Source organism: Phalacrocorax aristotelis, chromosome 17 (assembly GCF_949628215.1).
Source record: "Phalacrocorax aristotelis chromosome 17, bGulAri2.1, whole genome shotgun sequence".
Lineage (NCBI taxonomy): Eukaryota > Metazoa > Chordata > Aves > Suliformes > Phalacrocoracidae > Phalacrocorax > Phalacrocorax aristotelis.
Window position 1 is genome coordinate 8,303,740 of NC_134292.1, and position 25,892 is coordinate 8,329,631.

Sequence of the window (25,892 nt, forward strand, 5' to 3'; positions counted from 1 at the left end):
ACGGAAAGACTCCGCCCCGGGGTGGGGATTCGCGATGGCAGCGCCGTTGCCAAGGAGACGGCGGCGCGGTTGCCACGGAGACGGCGTAGCGGCGGGACATGGCGGAGCGCCCCGGGGGAGGCCGCTCAGCCACCGCCCGCCCCGTCCCGTCTCCTCTCGGCGGAGGTACCCCGCTGCCCCGGTCCGCCCGCCGGGCTGCACCGGCCGGTAGGGACCGTATGGCTGGCAGCGGGACGGAGCTTCGGGGGGGGGCGGTGGTTCCCCGGGCAGCGGGACGGGGCTTGGGGCGGGGCGGTGGTTCCCCGGGCGGCGGGGGGGGGGCTTGGGGGGGGGCGGTGGTTCCCCGGGCAGCGGGACGGGGCTTGGGGCGGGGCGGTGGTTCCCCGGGCAGTGGGGCGGCGGGGAAGGCTTCCCCCAGAGCGCCAGGGCCCCTCGGGCGGGCAGGGACGGGGGCTCACCGCGCCCCCCGGCCTCCCCAGCTCCCCCACGATATACAGCCTGCCCAGCTGGCTTCAGGTAATGTCAGAGTTTTTAAGCCGCCTGGGCAATAGCTTTACAGCGGGTAAGAGAAGGCATCTCTCCCTTCGGCCCTTTCACGGCGCTGTGGTTGATGCATCGCCGCATTATGTTCACAATAGACCCACTAGGGTTTATGGCATCTGATTGTCAGTGGTCCCCTCTGGGTTCTCTACCTCTTTTTGCAGCATCATTACTACCTCATTGACTTACTGTTTGGGGCTCTGGGACTGCAGAGCTTTGACACAACATATCTTCTCTTTTCTTCTTCTTTTTTTTTTTTTTTTTTTTTTTTAAGTTTTCCACTAACATACACAATTCCAACTCAGCTGAAAGATAGAGTTACATATGTAGAATTGCACCATTTCTAAAAACTACCTTCCTTTCTCTCCTTCTCTCCCAAAATCCAGGAGGGGAAAAACATGAATGAGGCAAAGGAGGCTCTAAGGAACATAGAGCAGAACTACAAACTCTTCCTGCAGCAGCAGTTTACGTTTATCGGAGCGCTGCAACGCACCCGAGAGAACGCACACGACACGATCAGACCTGTGGCAAGCATCAGCCAGGTACGAAGCGTTCGGCACAAGGTTTTCTGCCGATGAGAACAAGGACCAACACAGTGACGTCGCTTGCTTGGGCCTAGTTCAGGGACGAATAAATGTTTTTACTAAGGGAAGATGCACAAAAACTCTCTAGTAACATCTGTGTATAACTCTGCACACCAGTGGCAAAAGATTAAGTAGGGGAGAGAAATACCTATGTTAGGCCTTGCCATTTACAAAGAAGGAATTTTATTGCTGAGCATCACTTCATGATTTAGTTTAACACCATCATTTTGCCACTGAGGCATAGCCAGAAATACAGGGTACAAGAAAACAATCAAACCAACCCTCCTTCCCCAGCCACACATGGAATCTGTAATCCTTAACTTGTAGTAACCAGCATGCTCGCCTCTTCCCCCTGGTATTGGTGCTGCTGTATCTTTCTATAGTGCTTATTAAAAATAATGGCTGTGTTACAGAGGTAGGATGATGGATTGAAGGCTGAAAGTCCCAGGTGGGCTAGGGGTTTTCGGGGCTGGTAAGTGAATTGTCTTGGAATTTTTATAACATGGGATGTTTTAAGTAGTGCGAAGAACTTGGACCACCTGCAGACAGAGGGGGAAGAAAATTCTAAATAAAATTAGAGTTGCGGATGTGAGACAGCAGAACCCAGGCACAAAACCCAGACGGATGCCAAAGCCAGAGTGAAAGCCAAGCTGTTATTAGGATTAGGGCACAGAAGTGAGCTGGTCGTCTTTTCTAAGGGTTGACTCTCTCTAATATAAGGGCTTTGCTCATAACATTGAAGATTGTGACAGATTATGCTAAACCATTTTTTCCAAAAATGGGCACTGAGATTTTGTATAACGTTATGGTGTTTTAGAAGTGCCAGTATTTCAGTGGCACTGAGCCAGCTTGGACTCTGCTTCTTAGCAGAAGTGGAAGACCTGCTTGTTGTGGGGGCGAAACCTTGTAGGTAACAACTTCAGCAATTACATTGATCCACGGCATCATTTGTGATACAGTAACATGTGAAATTAGTGGTGGCAAACTACTGCACGGGTAGCCCTGAGGGTATAGCCACCTTACCCCGGGGGAGGACGGGAAAGGGAAAAGAGCAAGTACTGGGGAGTACTTGGTGCAGCACGTACTGGTGATGCGTTGTGCAGGAACTGAACCACTACCACAGACAGGTCACTGGGGACAAAACCAGACATCAGTTTTATTTCACTACCCTTCTCCTGAAACAGCCCAACCCTGTTTTTAGTTTTGCATGGGAGGGCACAAGAATGAAAGCAACAAATACAAAAATAGGTGTGGTCTCAGCCTACAGCTGACTTGACTGCCAGCTTTCTTTGCATGTAAATATAAACACTGCAGAAAAAAAAACGATACTGCATTTGAACATGGCTGCATTTCTAAACCCTAAAAGCTGTACATGGTAGCTTTTTTAGCCTTGAGTGATGACATTTCTCAGAGAAAAGAGGAGAGCATAGTAAGGTGGAAAGGTTGAAGAGCACACCACGGTCAAGCAATGGCAACAGCTCCTTAAAGACTTCTACATGGAGAAGGGTATAAAGTCGAATCCCAAGAGGTTTTGTGAGACAAGCTCTTCGTTATTGCTTCAGCCAGAGATTCAAATCACCCAGTGAGTCCTCGCACTGCAGAGCCTGGCTGCAGTCACGACCTCGGCCCAGCGCAGGGGCTGTCTGTGAGCTCCCACGGCTGCACCTCGGCTGCTCAGCAGCAGTTGGCAGATGCAGAGCTGGGCAGCCCTTGCAAGCTGCTCTTCCTGTAGGCCTGGTCCCCATCCCCGTTACGCAGGTGCATTAAGTCTGTTGTTGATGTGGACAAAAAGAAGTCCTGTTACCCCATCAGTGAACATCCAGGCTAAGATGCTATTCTCTTTAGGACTATTTCTGCTCACAGCAGCAATAGAAAATCCTGCCGCTCACAAGGACACAACGCTCAGCGAACAGTGGGGAAGGAGGAATCTGTAGTGGAAATGGACCCTTAGGGGTAATTTTTTATTTTTCTTACAAACCTGCTGAGGATTTGCCCAGGCAGATAGCATGGCTTTTCTGTATGCAGGAACTGTACCGATGTTGGAACAGCTACTTCGTTCTTGTCTTGAAATTTTACAGAAAGCACTGAAGGTGTTAGAGTCCACCTATAACTGCCAACCAGCCACTCGGTGTTTTATATTCTGACCACTCGTATCTGAAGTACCTGTAATTTCTTTGGAGAAGATACTTAATCTCCTGGCATAACGTTTCACCATGTAATGCCATTCACTCTCAGTAACAAAAATGCTCAAGGCAAAGAGGGAATATCAGTGCTATAACAGGTTTGTAAGGACAATTTAGACTAAATGGGTTTAGCTTGCAGTCACATCTAGCGGTGCCAAACACAGAACCAAAAAGAACGCAGATATGTGCAAACGCGCCCACACTGTTACTCCAAAACCAGCCCCAGTTTGGTCGCTGCCCTCGCCTCCCACCCTGCTCTGCCTTGGAGGCCGTGGCAGTGGCAGAGGGTGCCCTGCTCAGAGCAGACAGAAAACTCCTCTCACACTCAACCTGTTTCTGCAGCGCTGGCAGCAGAGCTGTGTGTTTGGCTGCAGTACTCCTATACTTCTTCAAAGAGGGAGGAAGGCTCACTGGTGTGCTGACAGGCAGAGCCATCACCCCAGACATCCTCAGTCATGGTGAATGACAAGCAAACATCTCAGGCATGCTCTAGAAATCTTACTACCTGGTGCTGTGGTGCAGTTGCCATAGTTTCATGCCTGCAGAGTCACAAGAGAAAGCAGCGTCTCATCACTAACCTAAGCAACTTTGCAGCATAAGTTAAAAATAATTTAACATGCACAACTCTGTCTTTCCCCGTGTTGCGCTCTACAGGTACAGTCCTACATGGAGCATCACTGTAACAATTCCACGGACAGGCGTATCCTCAACATGTTCCTAAGCATCTGCAATGATCTGAGCAAGCTCTGCCAGAGGCTGGAAACCCTGCATTCTGGTAACAACGTAACCGATGGCATTTTGGAGAGGTGCAAGCTGCTCCTTAGCCACAGCAACAATCTGAGCATCATCCGAGCTAAGTAGGTCTCTCCATCAGCTTAGTTTCTTTGAGGCGATTGTCAGTGCCAGGGGACTGTCACAAGAATGCATATTCCCACCTGACTCCTCCATCAGTTCTGTTACAACATGTGTCTGGCTTTAGTGAGGGTACAAGGTGCTACCCAGTTTACTATTCCAGCTGTTGGAAAAATATTGCCAGCCCCCATTCACAAACAGGGGGTTGGTTTGCTTATTTGTTCTTTCTACTGGTGCATGGAAGGGCATACTCGAGCAGGTTAGTACCCTGCAGGCCCATGCAATGCTCAGGCAGTTTACCTCCTCCTTCCTCCTATTTCTGCTCTGCATGTAGCTAATTTCTGTGGGGCGAGTGTCTGTACATGCTCCTGAACGCTTCAGACACAGCCCGACAGCCACGATAGTGTGTTTGGCAGGACTCATTTCTCAAGATGCAATTCCATCCGTGCCTTTTTGTTTTGGGGAAAAGGCTGCCTGTGCATTTCTGCTGTTCCCTGAGGGCCTCAGGGTGACTCTGTGGGCTCACCAAGGGCTCCATTGCTGGGACTGTTCTGTCAATTGGTTCCTTCTGTCCTGCAGATACCCCCATGATGTTGTGAATCACCTGAGCTGTGATGAAGCAAAGAATCACTATGGAGGTGTGGTGAGCCTCATCCCCATCGTTCTAGACTGCATGAAGGAGTGGGTAACCCACACAGAGAAGCTGCCACGGCACGTGCTGTATAACGTTAGTCATGGAAGCGCTGCCGCCGAGAAGAGGGCACCCCAGGACGCACCAGCTAGGGCAGCCATTTCCCAAGCACCACTTCCTGTGGACCTTGAAGCTCAGACCTCAACTAGTAACAAACATAATGTACAAGTGCAGGGGAGTAAGCGTGTCTGGAAGAAGAACCTAAATGACATAGCAAATCACAGTGGGAAACTTAAAGGTCCCTGGAAACCCCCAGGTAGACACGCCTTCTAAAGTATCAAAGCTCATGCATCTCCTGCTTACCACCTTTAATCAGGCGGCTGATTAAAGACAGTGAAATGAATACTAGAGATCCTTTCTATCTGAGTCCACTTTCTGAAGAGTTAGCCCTGTAAGCCAGCCTTGGGCAGACACATACTCTCTCCCTTGCTGATGTTTCTACTCTCCTTAAAGTCATATCCCAACAGAAGTAGCTGTAGCGCTACAGCTGGTCCCTTTGACCCGCACTGTGGTGAGAGCAGGGAACAGCTGGGAGTAATCGGGTGCTAATTGCTCAGATACAAACCTTGAACAAGCTTCTTGAAAGGGGATTTTACACTTTCTCAGATTTCTTTGAGGAGCACCTGCTCGCTTGCCGAAGCCGGAGGTGTGAAGAACCTGCGTGTCTGAAGGACATGATGCAGAGCAGCAAAGGTCTCTCATTAGGGGTTCAGACGTGTATTTGAGGTTTAGACTTGGCCCTGAAGTTCCCTCACACCCATAGAAATTGCCTGGTTATTTGGACGAATGAATCAAAGTCGACAGGACACTAATGATGTCTCCTTTCTGTGCCGCTGGCTACAGGAAAAGTCAGTGGCCTTTGGCTGCACCGACTTGCAGGTTCTCGCACCATCACCAGTACACCCCGCTCTGAACATCTTCCCTTTCGCCTCTGACTCCTTTGCTGTCAGAGCTAGGGATGTAAAGGAGGACAAACTTCATTTTACACTTAGCTTGGCATCCTGACAATATCCAAACTTGATTAAAACACCCCTACCCTCCCTGAGCTCTCCAAAACAAAGTCATTTCCAGTCAATAAGATTTATGGGAATCTGGTGGGAGCAGAGCGCGTGTGGAAGCTGTGGCCATTTTCAGATCATTCTTTTTCAAATTGCAAGTTAAAATGTCTGTGCTTTCCTTCTTCGAGAGGAGAATCTCGCTTGCCTAGCTTTCAACGATGTTATGAGGCTTAGTTCATTAAAACTACAAGGCATTTGAAAGAGTCTCATGCTGCTTTTATACCAGCACTTGGCGATTCAAGCACAGCGACTTTATACCAGTGCTGAAAACAGCTTGCTTTCTGGCCTGCGTAGGGAGGCTCAGCAGAGGCCCAGGCTCTCCCCATCCTCTGAGCTGATATGTGGTTTTGGTGGTGCTTTTATTCAAGCTCCGTTAACTACAAACTTAAGATTTCAATAATATGGTGTCTTCCCTGTATCTGACTGCTCTTTTCCCCTTCCACAGGCAAATTAGCTCCTGTTCTTTGCTTCCTGCTGGAAGACACTCCTGAATAAACAATTTCCCCTTGCATACCTGGCTCAGTTTGCTAAAATTGTGAGACAGCCTCTGTCTTAAGATAACCAGATTTCAGCAACAGGCAGCCAAAAACAAAGGGAGAATTAATGCAGAGGAGGGAGCATAGGAAGGAATGATAGCTCAGATGAAATGGGAAGCATTTTCAGGAGCATTTGTGTTCCTCACATAACCCCACTATCTTTTGCACTTTTTCCCCTTCCCCTATCCACATGTGCTGCAATGCAATGCATCTATCCGCCCTGGAGCAGAAGCCTATTTATAGGAGGCATCATGATCCAGCTGAATTGAACCTCAGTGAACTCAAAATGGCCACGGAGCTCAGCAGGGTCATGCAGAGGCTCCCAGGCACTACTGGGGCTGCAGCCAGCTAAGTGTGACCGTCACTCTCTCAGGCTTTTATTTGGGAGCCCTGTTGCAGAGGCAGCTTCAGGCAGAAAAATCAAAGTTGCTCGCAGCTGCCCTATTGTTTCACATTGCAAAGACAAATGTCCAATGACAGCTGCTGTCTTGGAAAGTTTTTCAGACCAAGTACACGCTCTGTGGACAAAAAGGTGACAAGTGTTGGGGACACAAGGGACGCTATTCCCAGACCTTGTTTCCAGCTTTCCTCTCCCTGTCATATAGTTTAAATTGGAACACGCAGGCTCTGATGAGACCAAAATTATCCCCCAGTTTGTAGTTCAGCTCCAAAGTTCAGCTCCCGCAGCACAGCACAAACTGCTTGTCAGAACAGCCCTATCAAACCCCGTCTACAACCTCCCCGACCCCACTGTCCAAAATGCCAACGCAGCGGCCATTCGTACTGGGCAAAGGTCGCGATGCACACAAGAAACAGTTCCCAAACCGTAATAATAATTTCTAGCCCATCCCTAGCCTTTCCAGCAGTCTTATGCAGCCAAAATTTTAAGACACAGCAGAAAAATGAGTGCATAAAACTTGCAGCCTGAGGTTTGGTAATGGCAGGACCAGGATCTGTTGGAAGACTGCAGAGTTAAGCCTCACAAAAACATCTAGACAAATTACTTAATTTCCATACAAGTTCTCCTCTTCCAGAGTGGATGGACACTTCAAAAGACAAAAAGATACAGCAAGAATTGTTTTTCTTTACTACAAATCAAGCTGTTTGAAGAATTTACATAAACAGGATGTAAATGCCAAACACAGAAGTGCAATAAAGTTTTACTTTAGCCTCTACGAGCAGAAAATTCCAAGACAGACACTGAGAAACCAGGCAGGGCACCAAACCGACTTGCTTAGGGATCTGTCAGTCCAGGAAATAAATGCTTTTTTTGTTCAGAGACTGAACTAGAGATACAGGCGGGTAGTAGCTGGTCTCAGCAGAACCCCGGCACCTGCAGGCTGTAAGTTACCCCCGGGCTCCCCTTGATTCAGCTCAGGGTCACGCCAGGCTTTTGTCAACCTGTAAGCGGGCCAAAACGCCCTGTGCGTTAAACGCCTGGTTCCGGGGTCCCGGCGGGAGGGAGGAGGGGGTACGGCTCAGCCGCGAGGGGTCGGGGGGGGCCGCGGAGCGGGAGGGGAGCCCCGGCACCCCGAAACGGTCATTAAAGCCGCCGCGGAGCGAAGTGATGGGCTTCGTGGGGCCTCTAGTGGCCGCCTCCGGGAATCGCCGTGGGACGTGGGGGGGTCGCCCGAGGTCCCCCACCCCCCACTAAAGCACCCGCACACGAGCATCCAGCAGGCGAAGGCCCTTTGAAAGCCCTTTTAAAAAAGCTCCAACAATCCCACTGTCCCACCTCCCCCCCCCCATCACAAATCTAAAGGGGCTTCTTAACGACGGGCCTATACTTACCCCGGAAAAGGGACCTGTGTACATTCACAGCCGTTGGACGAACAAGCAAACCCACGGCTACAGCCCCGCAGCGGCCCCCGTTGTTGCCCCAAGCCCCGAAGGTGGCCGGCTGCCCTCGCCCAGAGCAGTGATGGCACAACAGTGGGGGGCTGCTCCCCATCAACCCGCTGCTTTATACACGCACCCTCGCCCAGAGCAGCGATGTTTTCCTGGGTGGTGGCCTGGCACCGGTTCAGACCGAGCCTTTAGTCAGCTGAAGCCCAAGCACTGCATCGCCGAGACGGAGAGCACAGACCGCTTTCAATAAACCACAAATAGCGTTCGGCGGACGTTAAAGATCACCCAGTGAGTCCAAAACTAGAGGGTACACATGGATTGAAGGGGACAGGACAGAGCGAGGCAGCTTCTGACAGTGTCCCCAGCTTTTGCAAACAACGGTCTCTGACATTTTCAGCTATTAATTTGTCTAATCACTTGCGTAGTCTCTAGCCTACATGAACAAAGCCAGAGAGAAAGCTAACATGCAGATTTGCAGTTATGGATTATACTGGCATGTCATCGTTGGGTTTTTTTTCCACAGAAGAGAAAAGGCTTTGGCTCCATGCAGAAAAAATGAGCTTCTAACAACAAACCCCGTGCAAAAAGGGGCAGAACCACTTATCTGCTTTGTACTCTGCAGATCCTGGAAGACGCTTCGATACCAAACTTGTTTCTGCACATTTTGCCCCAGCACAGCTTGGTCCCGAAGAGGTCAGCTTGCAGGGAACTTAACACAGAGTAGTGCAAAACAATACATTTTATTTGTTCACAGTTAAACACAAGCAACTGCCTTGACATTTTAGAACATTCTAATAAGGACAGCAAAACCTCCTTTTGGTTTAAGTTCTCTTTAGCTTACGATTGTACCATTTCCTCGTATTTCATATTTATGGCATTTAATGTGGATTGTTTAACATGCTTACAAAGAGCGAGGCAGGGAACAGATTAACTTGACAAAGACAGCAATTTTAGATTTAACTAAAAGCAGTCAGTTAAAAAAAATCTGTCTCCACTTCACTGATGGGACCCCTTCAAACAAACTGCAAGTTAACTACATACAGCAGATCCATGATTTTTAGACTTACAAAAAGAAATTGCAAAATTTGTTCCTCCATAATCTTTGTGGTCCATAAACAAACCTAAAGTGGTTTCCATTACTATCCTGGTGCTAAAATCCTTTTAAAAGAAGAAAAAAAGCCACCTTATCAATGAGCTCGCGTTACCGCCAGGGCATTTTTGTAACTGGACAACAAAAACCGCCTCTCCTCAGAAGAAGTGAAGTCATCATATAAGCAAGATGCCTTTTTGGGCTCGGCAAAGCAGAAGGACGGGCTAATGAACTCCTCCAACACAACGGCATCCAACAGCTGAGCCGGTCCTTCAAGGGCAATGTGCAAACCGTTCACTCCTTGGGCTGGGACCCGGTGGGGCAAGGGGCAGGAAACCTCCAAATCTTACCGAAACATACGCTACCACGTTTGCTACCACTAAGTCTTAGAAAGCCTATAGACATGTCGACAAAACCAGTCTGTCACTTACAACCAACTCTCTATTTTCTATTCCATGCAGATTCAAGCTGTGACAAAACCACTGAAGTTCACCTTTACTTTCAGAGTTAGGACTGACCAACCGAAAGGACACTGAGAATAATTTAGACAGGCAGAAATGTATTTAGACCCTAGGCGTTATGGAAGCGGAAATGGGAGGAAAAGTACTGTCAGGTACAAGTTAGCATATTGCCAGCCACTTCGACAGAGTCCTGTTCCTATTCAGGTTAAGAAGGGATTTGAACTACAAGTGCAAGTCTACTTGGACTTGATTTATACGTGAGATGATTCTTAAACAGCAGCTGCCACCAACAGAATGTTTAAGAAAAGAGGCCACGTGTGATGCAGGGTAACCATGAAGCCCGATACGTCCAAGTACGCCTGGACCCAGACATTTCTAACGTTTAAAACAAGCACGCTGCCTTCCTAACAGCGGGCTCTGTCTGTCACAACGGAGATTGAGTCTGACCACTGACAGGCCCTGATCCCACAATCCTCCTTCACAGAAGGCTCACCACTGACTTAAAACATGATTAACAGAGAAAGGCTTCACGATGGAATTCTGATTCTCAGTTTGAGCAGGCTTCCTCTTCAGCCTTGTCTTCTAAGGAAAGGGGATGAGGGCGAAGGGGAGATACCTAGAGCCAAACTGACACTGCTGAGCTGAAAAACGCACCGCAGCCTGAGCAGAACAGCACTCATAGGAAACCATATCCTGTAAGTCAAGCCTGAAAATGTATTCCCAGGAACATTGAAGCCAATTTCTTGGACTCAAAGCACAGTGGTCTTGCTCAGTCCGGGAACGCAGACCAGAACTATGAAGGAGGGTCAGGCAGCGCAAGTATTTCCCTGATTAGAGAAACAAATGCTCTTCCGCAAATCTTCAGAAGCTTGCAATTCTACGTACATGTTCTGCATGCTCTCCCTACTTGAGTAAGGCTTCCTTTTCCCTCTTCTCCCACCCCAATTGCTTTCCCATACAAACCAGGCTGAGGTCAGTACCAGTCTGTCAGGCAAACACTTAAAATACCAAAAAGATCAGAAGCTAGTGTTTTAACAAGTCTTCAGCATATACGGTCTCTTCTGCATTACAAGCTCCAGTTCCTTATTGTCTGTTCAAATGTAAATTCCCAGGAAATGTTAAGGACAATATAAACAATGATCATGAATTAGGGCGAATGAATCCTTTTTGCAGAGGTACACTGTTCTTTGAACATTTAGGTATTCAGAGTCCACCTTAATGAAGACTGGGCTCTGAGGGGTGTGGGACAGTGGACAGGCAAAATAGAGACCTTTAGATGAATGCACTAGAAATTCTAGTGCTGCTTCTTTCCAGGATGAAAGCAACCGAAGTCACCCGGACAGGCAGCACAATTAACTGCTCTAAATTGGAAGCTTGCAAGGAAATACAAAGCATTCATAGTAGACTCACAAATGTTAATTTGGCCTCATATTGCACTCAAGTTCATAAAACGCAGCCACTCACTGGGGACAGGGAGAAAGAGAAAAAATACTTGCAAATGCTAACAGTTGTCCCTTCAAATTAGTACACGCTGCTAAGGACTGAATTTGAGAAAGAAGCAAGAGTTAGGCTGGGCATTTCAATTCCAGACCCAAAAATCCACTTTGCTTTCATTCAGCAGCCTTCTTCCGTTTCTGGACATCAATCTTACTCCGCTGCATGAGCTAGCTGCTCAGACCAAAAAAACATAAAAGCTTTTAGTTAAACTTGCATTCACGCCTCCTGTTCTATGCCAAGAATATGAAAATAACACTGATTGACTATCTTCCTTTTTAACTGTGGTCATGATGAGTTTCATTGTAGTCCATGATATGAAGCTGTCCAACACTGCTTTCCTGGATCTTAGGTGAGAGGCTAAGGTTATCGGGGCTTGGAGGGGCCTTTGTCTCCATGCTTGGATCTTTACATAGTTCAGTCTTTAGAGCATCAGAAAGCCTGTTGATGGTTACACCCTCCTCATCACACTGGCTCTCGCTCTTGTTGCGAAATAATTCTCGTGCCTTCATTCCAAGGAAGCTCTTGGAGCTGGGGAGTGAACCTACAGTCAGTGGGACAGTAGTCGAGGGCTCCAGCAACACGGACGCCTCCCAGCGACTGCTGAATCTCTGGTTCTGGGGTTTTTCTGGGGTGGAGAGCTCACTGTTACTGCCACCCTTACTGCTACTGCCTCGGGTGCTGGGAGGTTTGGTCTCTCCATTTCTACCAATTGTTTCTTCACTGTATCCCGCCACAGTATCTTCATTACCACAGTCCAGCCTGTTTTGGAAAGAGAGAGGATATGGTGTCAAGGAAACGGTAGCAACTCTTTAAAGTGGAAAGGGAAATGCTGGGAAGGCAGGTTACTTTGATTACTGTCCATTTCTGCTACTGCATATGTACTTCAACCGTCTTCCTTTCACAGTTTTGTAGCAAAGCAGAAGTGACAGAGGGTAACCAGAAGGGTGTCACATGCTCAGCTTTGCAACATCCAGCGTTTTAAGTCCAAAGCTGACAATCCTAAAGCAGAATGGAACTGGATCCTCATTTGTTCAGGTAAAGGAAAAGATCTGTACATCTTCTTTGGACTGCAGATCTTTCTTTTACCTAACCCAGGCACAGGTGATTGCCACAAATCTGCTGGCAGTGCAAATTATCCTGGTGCTGTGGCAGAATTTGGTGTAGGGAAAAAAAAAGGTATGATCTGAAGTACGGCACTGCCTACACACTTTAGGTATATGTAAAAGCACCACTTAACAACAGTGTAACAATATGTAGATGAGAGACACCCATCTACCAGACAAACCAGAGGTTTCTCTCAAACTTTGAGTAACAGTTCAGCTATTTGAAAAGTTCTGCATAAGCACTTGTCAATGACTCTCAGTAACCTGGGCAGAGTCCTGAAATAGATTCAGCCTGTAAAAGGGGAAGTAACAGAAATGTTTTGAGATGATGCATCCAAGTGCTAGGAATTCCACAAGGATATCAACTTCCAAGGAGACAGGCCTGACTCTGGCATATTTTACATGATCACCCTTACCTTTCCTCTGCTGCTTCAGCTGCTTCTGTTTTATCATCTTCAAGTTTTTTCAGTAGGCTGCTCTTCTCCAGCCGGCCAAACAGATCTAAGATCTCCAGCTCAAATGCTTGTGTGATTCTTTTCTGGGCCTTGTACCTACTTTCTACTGCTTGCAGCTGACCTCTGAACAGAAAAAGAAACCAAAATCCATCAGGTCCAGCGTCTCCAGATTCTGCCTCAGCCATGATAGCACATCTGTCAATGCACAACTAAAATTTTACATAGGAAAGCCCTACCTTGCTTGGATTTTGACATCTTCCAGGTATTTCTTTTGCTCCAGGAAGAGGTGGTCCTTTTTAGCAAGCTGAGATTCCAGTTCAGCTATCCGTTTCTGGGAAGCATCAAGCCTTTGGCTTTGCTGTTGAACACACAATTTTGCTTTCTCCAGTTCTTTCCGAAAAGCAGCGTGCAACATTTCAACCTCCTTGAAAGAAAGAACATAATGTTAAAGTATAATTTGATTGTGTGTTATTTTTATTAATATTTCAACATGTTTCTGATGCTATAAATAGGCACATTTTTAAGCAAGATGGAATAAAAGAAGCATTTCTAAATACAGATATAGAAAACTGGATACTCCGAGGATGTACACCATTAAGTTACTGTGAAAATAACTTCACATCACTGGAATTTATTAGCACGTTAATGTTCCTTATGAAAAGCTCTTTTCAGCAAAGCAAACTTGCCAGTTCTGCACCGGATTAAGACAGACAAACTCCATTTTAAAACCATTTTTGCAACATGACCTTCATTAAATACCAGTAAAAGACTGGTTTTTTTTTCTTTTTGGCTTATTATTCACCTTCTTTAATTACTTTCTGTCACGCAGAAACAGTTATATTGTTGTGCAATTTACTTGCTTCTAATTAAAAAAAGGTTTCTTTGAAGTCAGGAAGTAAAACCATATGAACCACAGTTTTAGTAAAGTTAATATAACTCTTAATAGGAAAACAACTGAGTGAGAAGAGTAAGACTGCTTGTTTTAAAACAGCACATCACAAAACCCTGTAAAATCCTGGTTAAGGTTCTTCCTACAAATTCTAGCACTACCACCTTATGTTATACACTTTCACAAATGTAACAGCCCAATGTACCTTACCAGCAATAGCCTGCTGCCAATTACGTTAAGAGCAAGAAAAAAATTCCTAAGAACTGACATCAAGTGGCTAAAACTGACTTCAGCTGCACCCTAACATCCCCTTCTTCATTTCCAGGCACAGGGCACTGAAGATATTCCATGAACCTACAGTGCACAAAAATATCTGACCAGAAGATTAAATATGAAATCCAATCCCTGAAAAAAAATCAATTTCAAAACAAAGGATCTGTTAAGTTCTGAAGCATTTCCTTCATTGTGAACACAAGGCTGAGAACAGCTTGATGATGACCTCAAGTGCAGCCTTCCCCAAAAGGCCTCCTCTGCAACTCCGCAATTATACCTTTGTAGTGTCTGTGTGCTTGTGCTGCAGCTGCTCCAGGTACAACTCATTGACCTCTCCAAGAACCAGAAGTTGCCTGTTCAAGAACTCCATCTGCTGTTGCACTGATTCACTGTTGGAAAGCTTTAAAGAGAAATTGAACAGAATCAAACATTGGAATGAATATTTCAGCAGGGGAGTCCCAGCTGTCAGGCACTGTGTTCACAAGATATTTTTATAAAGGAGGAAGCCAAAGACAAGAATCAAATGCATCTTAAGTGTTAAATTAATTAGTTTGCATAAAGCTGGTGACAGTCCAGACAGACCTTTACCAAACAGGCATTGCTTCCCTTAACACAACCATGTTTCCACTTACACAAGAAGTCCATTCAACTTCTGATACAAACAAGACCTCTAAGACGCCAAGATTTAGCAGAGCTTTAATACAAGTTCATATTGCTCAATCTGCAAATTCCTATCATGGAAAAAGCAGCCAAAATGACAAGTTTCAGAAACCTTTGAACAGAGTTTAAGGTTTCTTCACCAAAATACATTTCTCTGTGTTGTTTTTGTGCAGTTAATATCAGATTCTATGGAACTAAGAACAGGCTTCTTTCAGAACAAGAAAGAAAAAGCACCTGATAAAAATTATCAAAAAAAAAAAGAACCCAAACCAGAAAGACACAAGGGAACCTTGGAAATAGTGACTTTTCTTACCTTTTGAGAAACTTGGCTAAGAAGCAATTCAGTGTGACACACCTTGTTGTTAGCCTTCTTTAATTCTAACCTCAGATCTGCAATCATATTCCGGCAGTCTTCCAGCTTGGTCTGTTCAAATAAAAAAAAACCCAAAACTCACTCAGGGTTCTGAAACTTTAATAAGGACCAGCAATGGTATATGGCAGGAGGGCCATAACCCCCAGCGCCATAAATCAATTTATATGGAGTATTTGTGAAAGTCCCAGAACCAGCTAAAACTGCGTTTCCTGCTTCGAAACCGAAGACAGGACAAAACAGAACTATAAAAGGACAATGACTAAGTTAGACATTTCCAATTACACACTGTCTTATTCTGAATTAGGGCAATATCTCTATGTAACTTTCTCTCAGATATTTCATGCCATGTTATTAGGAAGGTTATTTTTAAAACCAGTAAGCAGATAACAATTTTGTTCAGTGTCATGCTTCATACCTGCAATTCCTGGCTCTGGTTGTAGAATTCCTCCCGGTCGTGCTGCAGCTGTCTGATCTGGCTGTGAAGCTGAGCCACTATATTTTCATGTTCCTCCTGAAACTGGTGGTACCTTGCCTGTTCTTTCTGCAGACTCAATTTCAAGGCCTGAATTTCTTTTTCTTGTAGCTTCAGCTGATCTTTCTGTTAAGAACCCCATATGAAGCATCAGACAAGACACCTGTTTTGTCAGTTAGAACATCTGTCCTAAGTCACTAGCTAAGTAAAGCACTAGTATCAATTAAAAGCATGCAGGCATAATGCTTTTCCATACATAGAACATTTTATATAGAGCATGCTCTTAAGGCTTTGGGTTTTTTTTTTTTTTGGCTGAAAGAGAGATTAAGTGGTGCTAGAGTGGACAGGCTGAAAACTCCAAGTCACATGCAAAGGCACAGTGTGCAACAGCAGGTTCTTCCACTGCACCTCATGCTTTTGACAGGGACTGGGGCTTCACAGCTGAAGCTACAGTTGATTTTCCAAAACCTCTTTGGAAAGCTACGTTTGGCTTTTCTACTGAATTATCGAAATGTGAAGCTGTAGATAGAAGAAGCTGTAATATGGAGGCACAGAATGAAACATGCCTAAGTCTGTAATGAGACATCCTTCAATGCATTTTTAACTTCAAATTTTATCATACTAAATATCTCTGGAAAAGAACATCGGTGTTTTCAAAGTTTTGGCTCAGCTGAGGCATTGGACGGACAACACTTCAAAGAATGCAGTAAGGTGTCTAGCCAGGCATTAAGTAAGCACTGACTGTGAAGCCTTTAACATTATCCAAAGGTAAGTGTTCGCAGGGGTCAAGCATGCAGGCATCCACCGATTCAGTTGCCTACAGTCAGACAGAAGCTACTGGTTCTAATAATCATGGTGCACGTAACTCGTCCACAAGTCACTCCACAAATACTGCCTTTAATAAGGTGAGAAATGAGGCTTCTTTCTTAACTGAGTGGTACTGAAAGACACTGGCCAAACCAATTAATACTTGTTCCAGCACCAGTGTGTTTAAATGACTACTGGAGTCGTATCCCTGCTCACCATGGCAGCATTATGTTCCTCCAGCGCTGTTGCTTTAATCACTTTTCGCAAGAGTCGACGGTTCCGAAGGGCATGCTGCTGCCGTTTGAAGCGTTCATACAACAACTGGTTGTGCAGCAAAAGCAATTGGTTACGCAGGGTGTGAATCTCATCCGAAGGGGGAGAACCTGGATTGGAGCGAGAAGACACAAGAGGTTATTGAACTGTACTGTCCCTGTTCCACGTGTGGGAAATATTTTCTAAAATAAGCAAAGTAGATTTCTTTGAAATTACAACTTTAAAATCTGCTCTATTTGACCTCCAACACAAACTTAAAATTTTAAACATGTTTCCCAGAGCAACATGTATATGCTTCAAATGAATTGCTCCTTCTATTAAGAAAAATCCAAGCTCACCATCACCACAGAAGCTTAAGAGCACAAAACTAAGACGCACATGTGAAGCGTCAAGAAAAACAAACACCAGTTTTAGATTCAAGTACTGTTTCAAAGGTGGATGGCTCTGTTGGATGATCAGCACCACTCTGAAGGCTAGCAGGTCTTAAATGGTCAAAAAGAGAAATGTCTAGAATTATGGGGAAGGCAGTTTTCACTTTTTGAAGATAAAAACACCAGCTCATCTCAGTAGAACACAGATGTTTATCTGCTAAGCAGATAAACCATGACTTAATGGAGGACATCTTTTTTTTCTTCTAATGCAGCCAAAAAAAGCATGCAGGTCATTGTTTAAGCAACTCTTATAACAGAGGAACAGATTTCCAAAACACATGAGAAATTTCCTCACCTCCAAAGTGAGTCCAGTCAGCAGATTTGCTTGGCAGAGACAATCTGAAAAACAAAAATGCAGCATTAAATAGTAAGTTTAAGTATGCAAATACCTGCAAGTCACTTCAAAATGGAATGCCCACCTCGAGAGTTTACAGCCTAATGGAAGTACATTACAGTCGGTCAGTATGAAGAGAATAAGGAGGAACTGTGCAAGCAGCAGGTCACAAAGGAAGATGAAGGGCATAATTTCTTGGAAGTTAGAGAGAACAATTCTCTCAAGCATAGGAGACAGCATAAGGCCAAAGTGGAATACAGGGTAATAAGATGAAAAGAAGGAATACAGCAGATACACCTAAACCTTAAATCTGGTTCTCCAGTTCTTAGCTTTGTGTATACTAGAAAGAAGAAAGTGTCAGTCTCCCCTTGGCCTCTACATTTGCTTTTGACTATCTAATGTGGGACTTAGACCTGATAAAATAAACAAGTCTTGCAGCAGAGCCAACAGCCCTGCTTCTTCATCCCAAGCTCTGTCAGTGAAGGCAGTTAGGAGTCCTACAGTCACAGCCCCTTTTTTTATCCCAAAACCAACCAGTTACCACTGGAAATATAAAAATCCTCCACCCAAACCCCTAGCTCAGTTAACAGTAACGTTTCATAGAACATGGTTTCATTGTAGGTTTCCAGACACACTTGCTTTTCAGGCACAGCTATTAAAATAAAACCAGCACAAAAAGGAGTAACAAGAAAGTTTGCAAAGATCTTCAGTCACCTACTTGTTCAGCTCCTTAGTGTGTGCATCTGCCCCTTGCTGTATCAGTCTGTCCAGTACTTCCACGGGAGAAGTAGAGCACATGCAGTCATCTTCCTGGGTTCCCTTGGCTTTCTTTAGCAGCTCCTCAGTCTTCTTGCCAACAAAGAGGTAGGCAGTCTTTGGTAACGCAACCTCAAAAAGGTGCTCATATAGGGGAGGCTGCCCACTCCCAAACACCACTCTTCTTTGTGCTGGTACTTTGCAAGGGCTGGGAGTGAGAATACTCGTCTCCCCAGAGCTTCCTTCCCTGTTACCAGCAGGGCTTTCACCAGAGCCTCCACAGGGCTTGTCTATGGGAGTAAATGTTTGTTTGGGTGTTTCCCGCGCACTCTCAGGCCCAGGCTTGTCCAGAGAAGATGTTAAAGGCTCAGAGGTCTGACTGTGTCCCTGAACACTAGAGACTACTGAATGGGTCTTCTTTTGAGAGCCTGACAGACTTTCATTTGTGCGGTAAAATGGAGAGTCAAATCCTCCTCTAGGCACCATGTGTTCAGCATCAGTTGTGATCTCTGAGATCTCTTTAGATATTGCATCTGGGAAGGATGGGAGGGGGGAGCATAATTATACATCTCGTATTTTGATATTGCAAACATTTCCTTAGTGAAGATGTATGTAAGAATGACAGAAATTACCTTCCTCTCTGTCCTTTTCAGCACTGTCTTCAAAAGACAAGCCACCTAAAAACTCTGGAAGATCACTTAAGGTTACTGAACTTTTACTACCAGGTGTGTCTGAAGAAAAGAAAAGAAAAAAGTTAGCTGTACAGATGCTGTTTTCTCCAGCCTTATCACAACACAAAACAGAAGTCTCTTACTACTGAACGGGCATTAGAATAAGCTTGTCCCTCCTTCAGATGCTTCCTCAAGAGAGGAAGCTGACTCCTGTTCCAGTCCATGGGGAAACCGGTTCAGAGATCAGTCACGGGTCTGTCCTGATCCCAAAATATAATGTTGTAAACTTAACATCTGCTATCACAGAACAAGAGTAGGCGACTGCCTCTGTGAATAAGGACACGCTGTTTGCAATTTAACCCACTAAAAAAAAAAAAAAAAGAGGCTTTAGTGTAGAGTGACTACTACACTTCCACACTGGCATTAAACTCCGCTTTAGCTTCTGATCTGGCTACCCAAGGACACCGTACTTACCTGGAAAAAAAGGAAGTTTAGCCAACTGGTGTAATACAAACTCAACAATATGTGGCTATTGATCAAAACTCTGAGACAGCTGCCAGGGACATACACAGTAATGCATGCAGGACAGAAACCTCATGCTCACAGCTCAGTCACAGATTAGGAACCCAGTGAAAAACCTAGCCTGTTCTTAACTTGCAATTCAGAAAGTTCAGATTCCAGTGTTGCTATACAACTTCGGCAAGGAAAACCAGCTTTACATTTCACTATCATCTCCACTTTGAGGATGGTAAAGATTCACAGCACAGAAGGCTCAAAGACAGTGCCAAAATCCCTTTCTACAGCTGTTACAGATATAGATGACAGAATGGAAAGTGGAATCTAGATCTACCTATTAGAAGCCAAGTTCCTCAACCATCCACTGTTGATTTCAATATTCCACAGGACTTTAAAAAAAATATAAAATTGTAAAAAAGTTCTTCCAAGAGCCTTTAAAAGGGAGCATCATATCTATCCTTATAAGCAGCCTTCAAGTTTGATCCAGACATGGGACACAAAACTTTTTCAAGTAAGACTTCATAAACAACTTACTACTACTCATAAAAAAAAATTCACCCTCAAAGAATCAGTTTGTTGGTTTTTTTTTTTTTAAAAAATCCTTTTTCAGCCTTCAGTGTAGATCTGTATATTTCAACATGCATAAGCATGCATGAGGGCCAGTTAAAATTCCGCAAGCTATTTCTGAAGGTGAATAGTTAAAATGAAATCAAAAGCATCACAAGAATGTTTTAAGTTGAATCACAGATTAAGGCACAATCCTGGAACTAGGAAGAACTCAGGGGAAAACAAAAAAAGAAAGACAAAAAACATGTGGAAAAGTGTTTGGCAATTGGAACGTGTGTTAATAAAACCAGGATTTGTTTACAATAGGTTACTGTAATGGGAAAAGTAAAACAGAATTTACCCAATGATTTATCGCTGTTTATGACATTTTGCTGTCGGTACAGTAAAGGCCTCCCAGGATCTGGTTTGTCCTCCTGAAAAAAAAAAACCAAACAAACCCCGAAAACCAAAATAAATTCTTTGCATCAGACATCTGTTGGAAACAAACCTCTTGGACAGCTTCATAGACAGGGAAATCCTGCAAACAGATGGCTTAAATAGCAAACCAATATAAGATGACTTAAAACTGTGCAACTGGAAGTGGCAATAGTTGTCTAAACTTAGAAAAAAGAGTTTTTGCAATAAAATGCACCTTTTTTTTTTCAAGTCAGTTACTCCGAATTTCCTTCTCTGTTACAGTCACTGCATGTATGACAAGTCAGTGAAAAAGCCCCAGATTTGTTTGGCAGGAGAGTTTTGTTATACCTTTTTAGGAGGCGTGGCAGCAGCTGAAGGGAGTAAAACATGCACAAAGTCATCCGAAGTGCAGGGTGGAGGAGGAGATGTGGCTGGCGTTCCCAAAGGTGTTCCCTTCCCCCCTGCTGAAAAGGAGGAGCACAAGGTTTCTCAGCAAGGCTCCCACTTCTTCATTTCAGCTGAATAATGTATGTGAAAAATTATATATTTAAACGCTATCTTAACCATTTACTTCTTAAGTCTCCTCCAACTATTTACCAAGATAAAAATATAGTTTCCAAAAGGCCTGCTTCAGACTTTGGCACTTAATTCACTAACTTATTTCTGATCTCAGTGTTTGCTTTAGTACTGCTCTAGATTACCAGGTACTCAGTTCACAGAAGTAATGACTTAAGCCCATCAAATGGCACAGTGAGGCATTCCCATTTAAGAAGCTGACAGCAAAACTTACAGCCAGAATTTCTACTATAATAAACCTTGAAGGCCTAATTCCAAAGCGCAGCACGTACCAGATGTGCCGAAAGCTTTGCTGTAAGGTTGTGATGCAGACTGGGATGACTCTGACGGGACAATCCCAGGGGAGGTCGGTGGAGTGGTCATACCACAAACTGCAGAAGGACTCCAGATGGTAACCTATGTAAAAGCAATACACAATAAACACAAATCAGCAAAGCTCAGAAAAGGAACCTGTGAAGCATCTGTATCCGGGTTCTGACACAGGAAATCAGATGGGTGTTAGATCTGAAACATCCACTAAGTTCTGACAAATTCACAGTACTTAGAAACAAGAATTTTTCAGATTGTCACAAGAAACTATGAACAAAGTGCAAAGAATTAAAAGCATGCTGCATGTTATCTTCTGCTTTACCTGCTGTGGCTCAGTTGACAGCCGTACTGACTGTGGGCTCAGAATCTGAGGTAGCTGCCCTGGCATTTGTGATAGTGTTAGCCGAGGAGTGGAATAGGGGGTTGAAGTCCCTGAAAGTTTAAAAAAAAAAAATTACAAGTATCCTACACATCAAATACAAGTCAATTATTCTTCTGGCTAGTATTTAAAGGCTTTTAACCAAAACATTTCAAAGCCACTCAACATACACAGCTGTAGCTAGCAGCAAACAAGAGACACTTCCTCCTGCCCAAGAAAGTATCTACTGAATATATTACACACAGCAGTTTTGGTTTTTTTTGCTTGGTTCGTTGTTTTGGAGCAGGGGGGACAAGGAAGGAAGAGGCAGTGGAAAGGCAACTTTGCCAACATTCTGTATGTCTGCATGACATACATATATCTTTTTTTTAAAAAAAGTGATGGTTTATTTTCTGGTGCCTAAGAACTGGACTTAAAGTGGGATAAATTACTAAGATGTCTTTTTACTATAAGGCCAGTTTTCCTCCAGGAAAAGGGTGTTCGTTAGCTGTCAGGCAGGTCTTACCATAGCTGCTCTGTGTGTCAAAGTAATAGCTGGCACTGGGGTCAGTTTGATGATGTTTTATGCTTGTGCAGAGTTTCCGAGACACAGAGTAATAGCCGTCTTCATATGAGGCTTCTGCAGGGTCCAGGGAGATTTTGGCACATTCTATCACAACATCATGAGTTTCTAGTCTTTTCCACCTGCAGACAGTTTTTGGATCCAAAAGAGTAAGTTAGTCAATTATTATTGTTACAAACAAGAGTTCCTGGAGATATGAGGAATTGGCTTGTAGGATGGCTCATTTGTTCCAGGCAGCTTTGTACGCTCCCAGGCAAAACTGGAACAAGGCACCATACAGAAATTGCAACCAGATGACTTGTAAGAGGGGGTCTCAGAGAAGAGACAAACAGCTTTGACACAGAGATCCATAAAGGTCTGCCATGGAGCACTCTGGAAAGGAGGAACAGCGTACGAAGACTTGGTTGATCCTGAGCTTCAGCAGCTGTAGAAATCAGCTCAACTAGACTCAGATGTTGGTAGTCAAAATTTAGACATGCCAGCAGTGAGGGAATCTTATATTATTTAAGCAAACACCATATGCAATGCCAGTTTCAGGTCTGTGTTTTTCTTCCCAAGTTTTGGGAATGTTTTTTATTATCACTACCTCTTTCATTCTGAAAACTTTTTCCTCACTAAATTAAGCAGCCAGATTATATCTGCCCAATATTTCAGGGGCTGGAAGTTCACTGTAAAAGAGAGAAAGCACAGCAGGCTGTCTATTAAAGGGTGAGTTGCTTTTCAATGTAAGATATTATGTGCAAGATACCAAATCAGAAGGCTTCAACTGGTAGTTTTGTGCCAATTGTACTCCTTAGTGGTGCCACCCTCCCCCCTGCCTGGGAGAAGCCTGCAAAATTGAGCATTGTGATATTCAATAGGTTCCCATTTAGCAGTGTTTTCCTAGTGGCTCTGAAAAGCAGGGCAAGAGCACTACTGTGCAGCAACAAGAGTCAATTTCTCCTCTTCAGTGGCTGGGCCTGTGGAGACAAGAGAAAAGCAGCAAGTGGTGCTGCTGCAGGCAAATGAGCCTATTTCTAAAGAAAACTAATACAGCTGATAATGTTAAGACATACCTGTTAAAAGAATTGATCTGTTAACTGAACCAATATCTAGGTACCAAAACAAGACACACTGAAGCCATTTTAAACAATTATATCCCACCAAGTACTTCAACAAATCAAAAAAAATGACCCAAACCTTAAACCAATGAAGCAGGTCAGTGGTACTTTCGCTTTATTCACTATAAGCAAATTCTTTTAGAACTTTATGAGGATGTTGATCATTAAGTCATAAAATTAAGACAAAGTCAACTGTTAGGTAGAAGACAGATTCTATCCCAGACAAAATTAATTTAGAACCCAACATTGCTGTTAATGGCCTTTCACAACAGTTTTTGCTTATTCATCCAGCTCCAAGCTTGGATGAAGAAAGCCTTCATGTCCACCTGGTGTACCTATGCATACGGGTGGCAAAACACCACTGGCACACAATGTTGCTGACAAAAAAGGTTTGGCTTTACGCCTTCCAAAATAACCCAGCTGAAAGATGCTCATTTATAGCCTTTCCTAATAGCAGAGTGAACATATATACCTTCGTGGGTCCAGTTCATGGTCCTTAGATCCAGTCACTAATTCTGGATGAATTCGCACATGTTCCATCATTGGCTGGATGAGCAAGAGCAAGAAGAAGTATGTATTATCGGTACAGCATCTTTTGATTGCACTAAGCTACACAAAGCTGATTAGGAAACTACTGATCCCAATATTTCAGAATGTTACATTTAACAGATAAAGCTAACACACATCACCACAGCTTCAAAAGATGATTGTGCTCGCAACTGAGATTTCAGTCCTCCAAGAGCCTGTTTTTATTGTGTTTTGTTAAGTTAGCATAGTATATTAAACTGGCAAATACCTGCCTTTATACAGCTATGAATTCCTTGCCTCAGATAAGAGAGACGAGCAGCATTTTACCTTGACTACCTCTTCAAAGGTCTCCAAGTTTTCCTTCATACTGTAGTGAGAACGCAGAAAGGAGACAAAATTGCAAGGATACATTCCATAAAGACGATGAAAGAGAGCATAGACGCTGGCATGAAGATGGACAAAAATCTCTGCCACATGACCTGGAAAAAGTAGTTAGAATCTTTTTCATTACACTGGAGAAAAGAACAAAACTTCTAAGAATGCGAGAAAGTACTTTTAAATTTGAAACATTAACTGGAACAAGTCTTCTGAGATATGACTAGTCCCTAGCAAAACTGCAAAGTTTTCCAAGAGAATAGGCAACACTCATCAGCTCACAGCAAAAGCAAAAATTAAGATATGGACCATTAATTCCAACCAGTATCCTGTCATTCTCAAAGCACAGCATTTTTTATTCAAGTTAAAACCTGAGACACCCCCCCAAATAGTGAGCCAGAGTTTTCAAGACTGATTAAATGATTAAAAAAGAAAATGAAGATTTGCTTCACTTCAAAGGTACAAAACTAAAACCTTGTATCCACAAAAAGCAACTGCAACAGACTTGAGTCTTACTAGCCATCTTGTAAGTTCAATCCTAACTGCAATGCAAAATGGCCCTCTACATCGCACCTCTATGTGCTTAACACAGCATCTGTTCATACAGCCATAAGACACACAGGTAGGTAACACTAGGGTTTTATATTAGACACCTTACAACAAATTCAGCAAAACCAATTCATCAGAACCAATGCTGTAATTGAAAAGACTTGTTTTACCACACTTTCATGACAATTGATAGTTGCACATTAGAAGAAACCCTTACATGTTGCTTCTTCCCCCTCCCCATGCATACCTGGGAATCTCAAATTCCCAAATATCTGCCTCAAATGTTAGCATTTTCCCTTCTCTATCCATTAAGATCAAGCTCCGCTTTTCATTGTCATCAGGGTAGCATTTCAGTCCAGTGAAACTTCATGTAGTAGCAGCACTACATAAAAGAACCTGAGAGACTTCTAAATTTTGAGCAAAGAAGCACTCCCCGATGCTAACTGTCAAAGAACAGAATAGCTTGTGGGCTCAACAAATTATTTTCTGCATTTACGTTACCTCAGACCATTAAGAGTCTCACAAAAGAATGTGCTCACCAACTGCATGAGAATCACAAGGATACTAGGAAACCGTAACTGCATGCAACGAAGTTGAAATCTCACCTGGATTCTGCAAGCACCAGGCTGAGAGACGCCCAAAGATACCAAAGAAATCATGAAGGTACTGTTTGCCAGACTGAGGAATCATTGGCAACATGGTTATTAGCACTAGGACACCTGTGGTGAGTACTACTACATCTGTGTCAGTCTGCAAGAAGGGAAAAAACCTGCATTAGTCACTTACAAGAATTGAACTTAATTTTTTCCAAGGATGAAGTGAACACTGAATCATCATCATGGAAAAAGTTCCCTACTTTGAAACAGTCGCTCTGAAACCTAACATAACTTAATGAATCAGATTGTCTCTTTCATCCAGAACAACTCTAAGAAAAAAGATTTGGGATTCTTGCTCCTATTCTGCTGCTGCTTTTCTGTATAAAGACTTGACTCGGTTAAAAAGGGAACATCTCCACAGTTCTACAACCGAGTAGAAAAAAAAAAAAATCACTGGTATGTGAAGCATCTTATGTACCGCCTTCCTTCTTTCCCAGAGCTCAGTGTACACAGCATTCAGAGCCTAAGAAACTGCAAATCTGATCAGGGTATTCGAGGATGTTGGCCAATTACCAACACGAGGGTCAAAAGCTTTTCTAAGC

At 44.0% G+C, this 25,892-nt stretch overlaps 2 protein-coding genes across 10 annotated transcripts in view; one reads left to right on the plus strand and one right to left on the minus strand.

Moving 5' to 3' along the window:
• Positions 1-37: 37 nt before the first annotated feature.
• SPACA9 (sperm acrosome associated 9) lies at positions 38-6,418 on the plus strand. The gene is made up of 4 exons (XM_075112239.1): positions 38-207; positions 927-1,082; positions 3,962-4,164; positions 4,739-6,418. The coding sequence occupies exons 2-4, from the start codon at positions 939-941 to the stop codon at positions 5,121-5,123; spliced, it is 732 nt and encodes a 243-aa protein (XP_074968340.1). The 5' UTR covers positions 38-207; positions 927-938; the 3' UTR covers positions 5,124-6,418.
• Positions 6,419-9,013: 2,595 nt separating this feature from the next.
• The window catches only part of TSC1 (TSC complex subunit 1), a 29,415-nt gene continuing 12,536 nt past the window's right edge, over positions 9,014-25,892 (minus strand). For 6 of the 9 annotated variants that reach the window (XM_075112028.1, XM_075112027.1, XM_075112026.1 and 3 more), the window contains exons 6-23: positions 25,300-25,444; positions 24,098-24,249; positions 23,715-23,788; positions 22,086-22,264; positions 21,524-21,633; positions 21,165-21,288; positions 20,665-20,780; positions 20,261-20,333; positions 18,799-18,897; positions 18,129-18,699; positions 17,372-17,415; positions 16,589-16,755; positions 15,509-15,691; positions 15,034-15,144; positions 14,338-14,460; positions 13,135-13,322; positions 12,860-13,021; positions 9,014-12,099 (exon numbers count right to left, since the gene is read on the minus strand). In XM_075112028.1, coding sequence (XP_074968129.1) covers positions 11,616-12,099; positions 12,860-13,021; positions 13,135-13,322; positions 14,338-14,460; positions 15,034-15,144; positions 15,509-15,691; positions 16,589-16,755; positions 17,372-17,415; positions 18,129-18,699; positions 18,799-18,897; positions 20,261-20,333; positions 20,665-20,780; positions 21,165-21,288; positions 21,524-21,633; positions 22,086-22,264; positions 23,715-23,788; positions 24,098-24,249; positions 25,300-25,444 — 3,105 coding nt within the window. In that variant the 3' untranslated portion in view covers positions 9,014-11,615. The remainder of the gene's footprint in view (positions 12,100-12,859; positions 13,022-13,134; positions 13,323-14,337; positions 14,461-15,033; positions 15,145-15,508; positions 15,692-16,588; positions 16,756-17,371; positions 17,416-18,128; positions 18,700-18,798; positions 18,898-20,260; positions 20,334-20,664; positions 20,781-21,164; positions 21,289-21,523; positions 21,634-22,085; positions 22,265-23,714; positions 23,789-24,097; positions 24,250-25,299; positions 25,445-25,892) is intronic. The other 3 variants (XM_075112031.1, XM_075112030.1, XM_075112032.1) reach the window with 3 other exon arrangements.

Coding starts and splice junctions, on each gene's coding strand:
- SPACA9 (XM_075112239.1), top strand. CDS start 939: ATGAATGAGGCAAAGGAGGCTCTAAGGAACATAGAGCAGAACTACAAA. Junction 1,083..3,961: donor CTGTGGCAAGCATCAGCCAG/GTACGAAGCGTT, acceptor TGCGCTCTACAG/GTACAGTCCTACATGGAGCA. Junction 4,165..4,738: donor CTGAGCATCATCCGAGCTAA/GTAGGTCTCTCC, acceptor TCTGTCCTGCAG/ATACCCCCATGATGTTGTGA.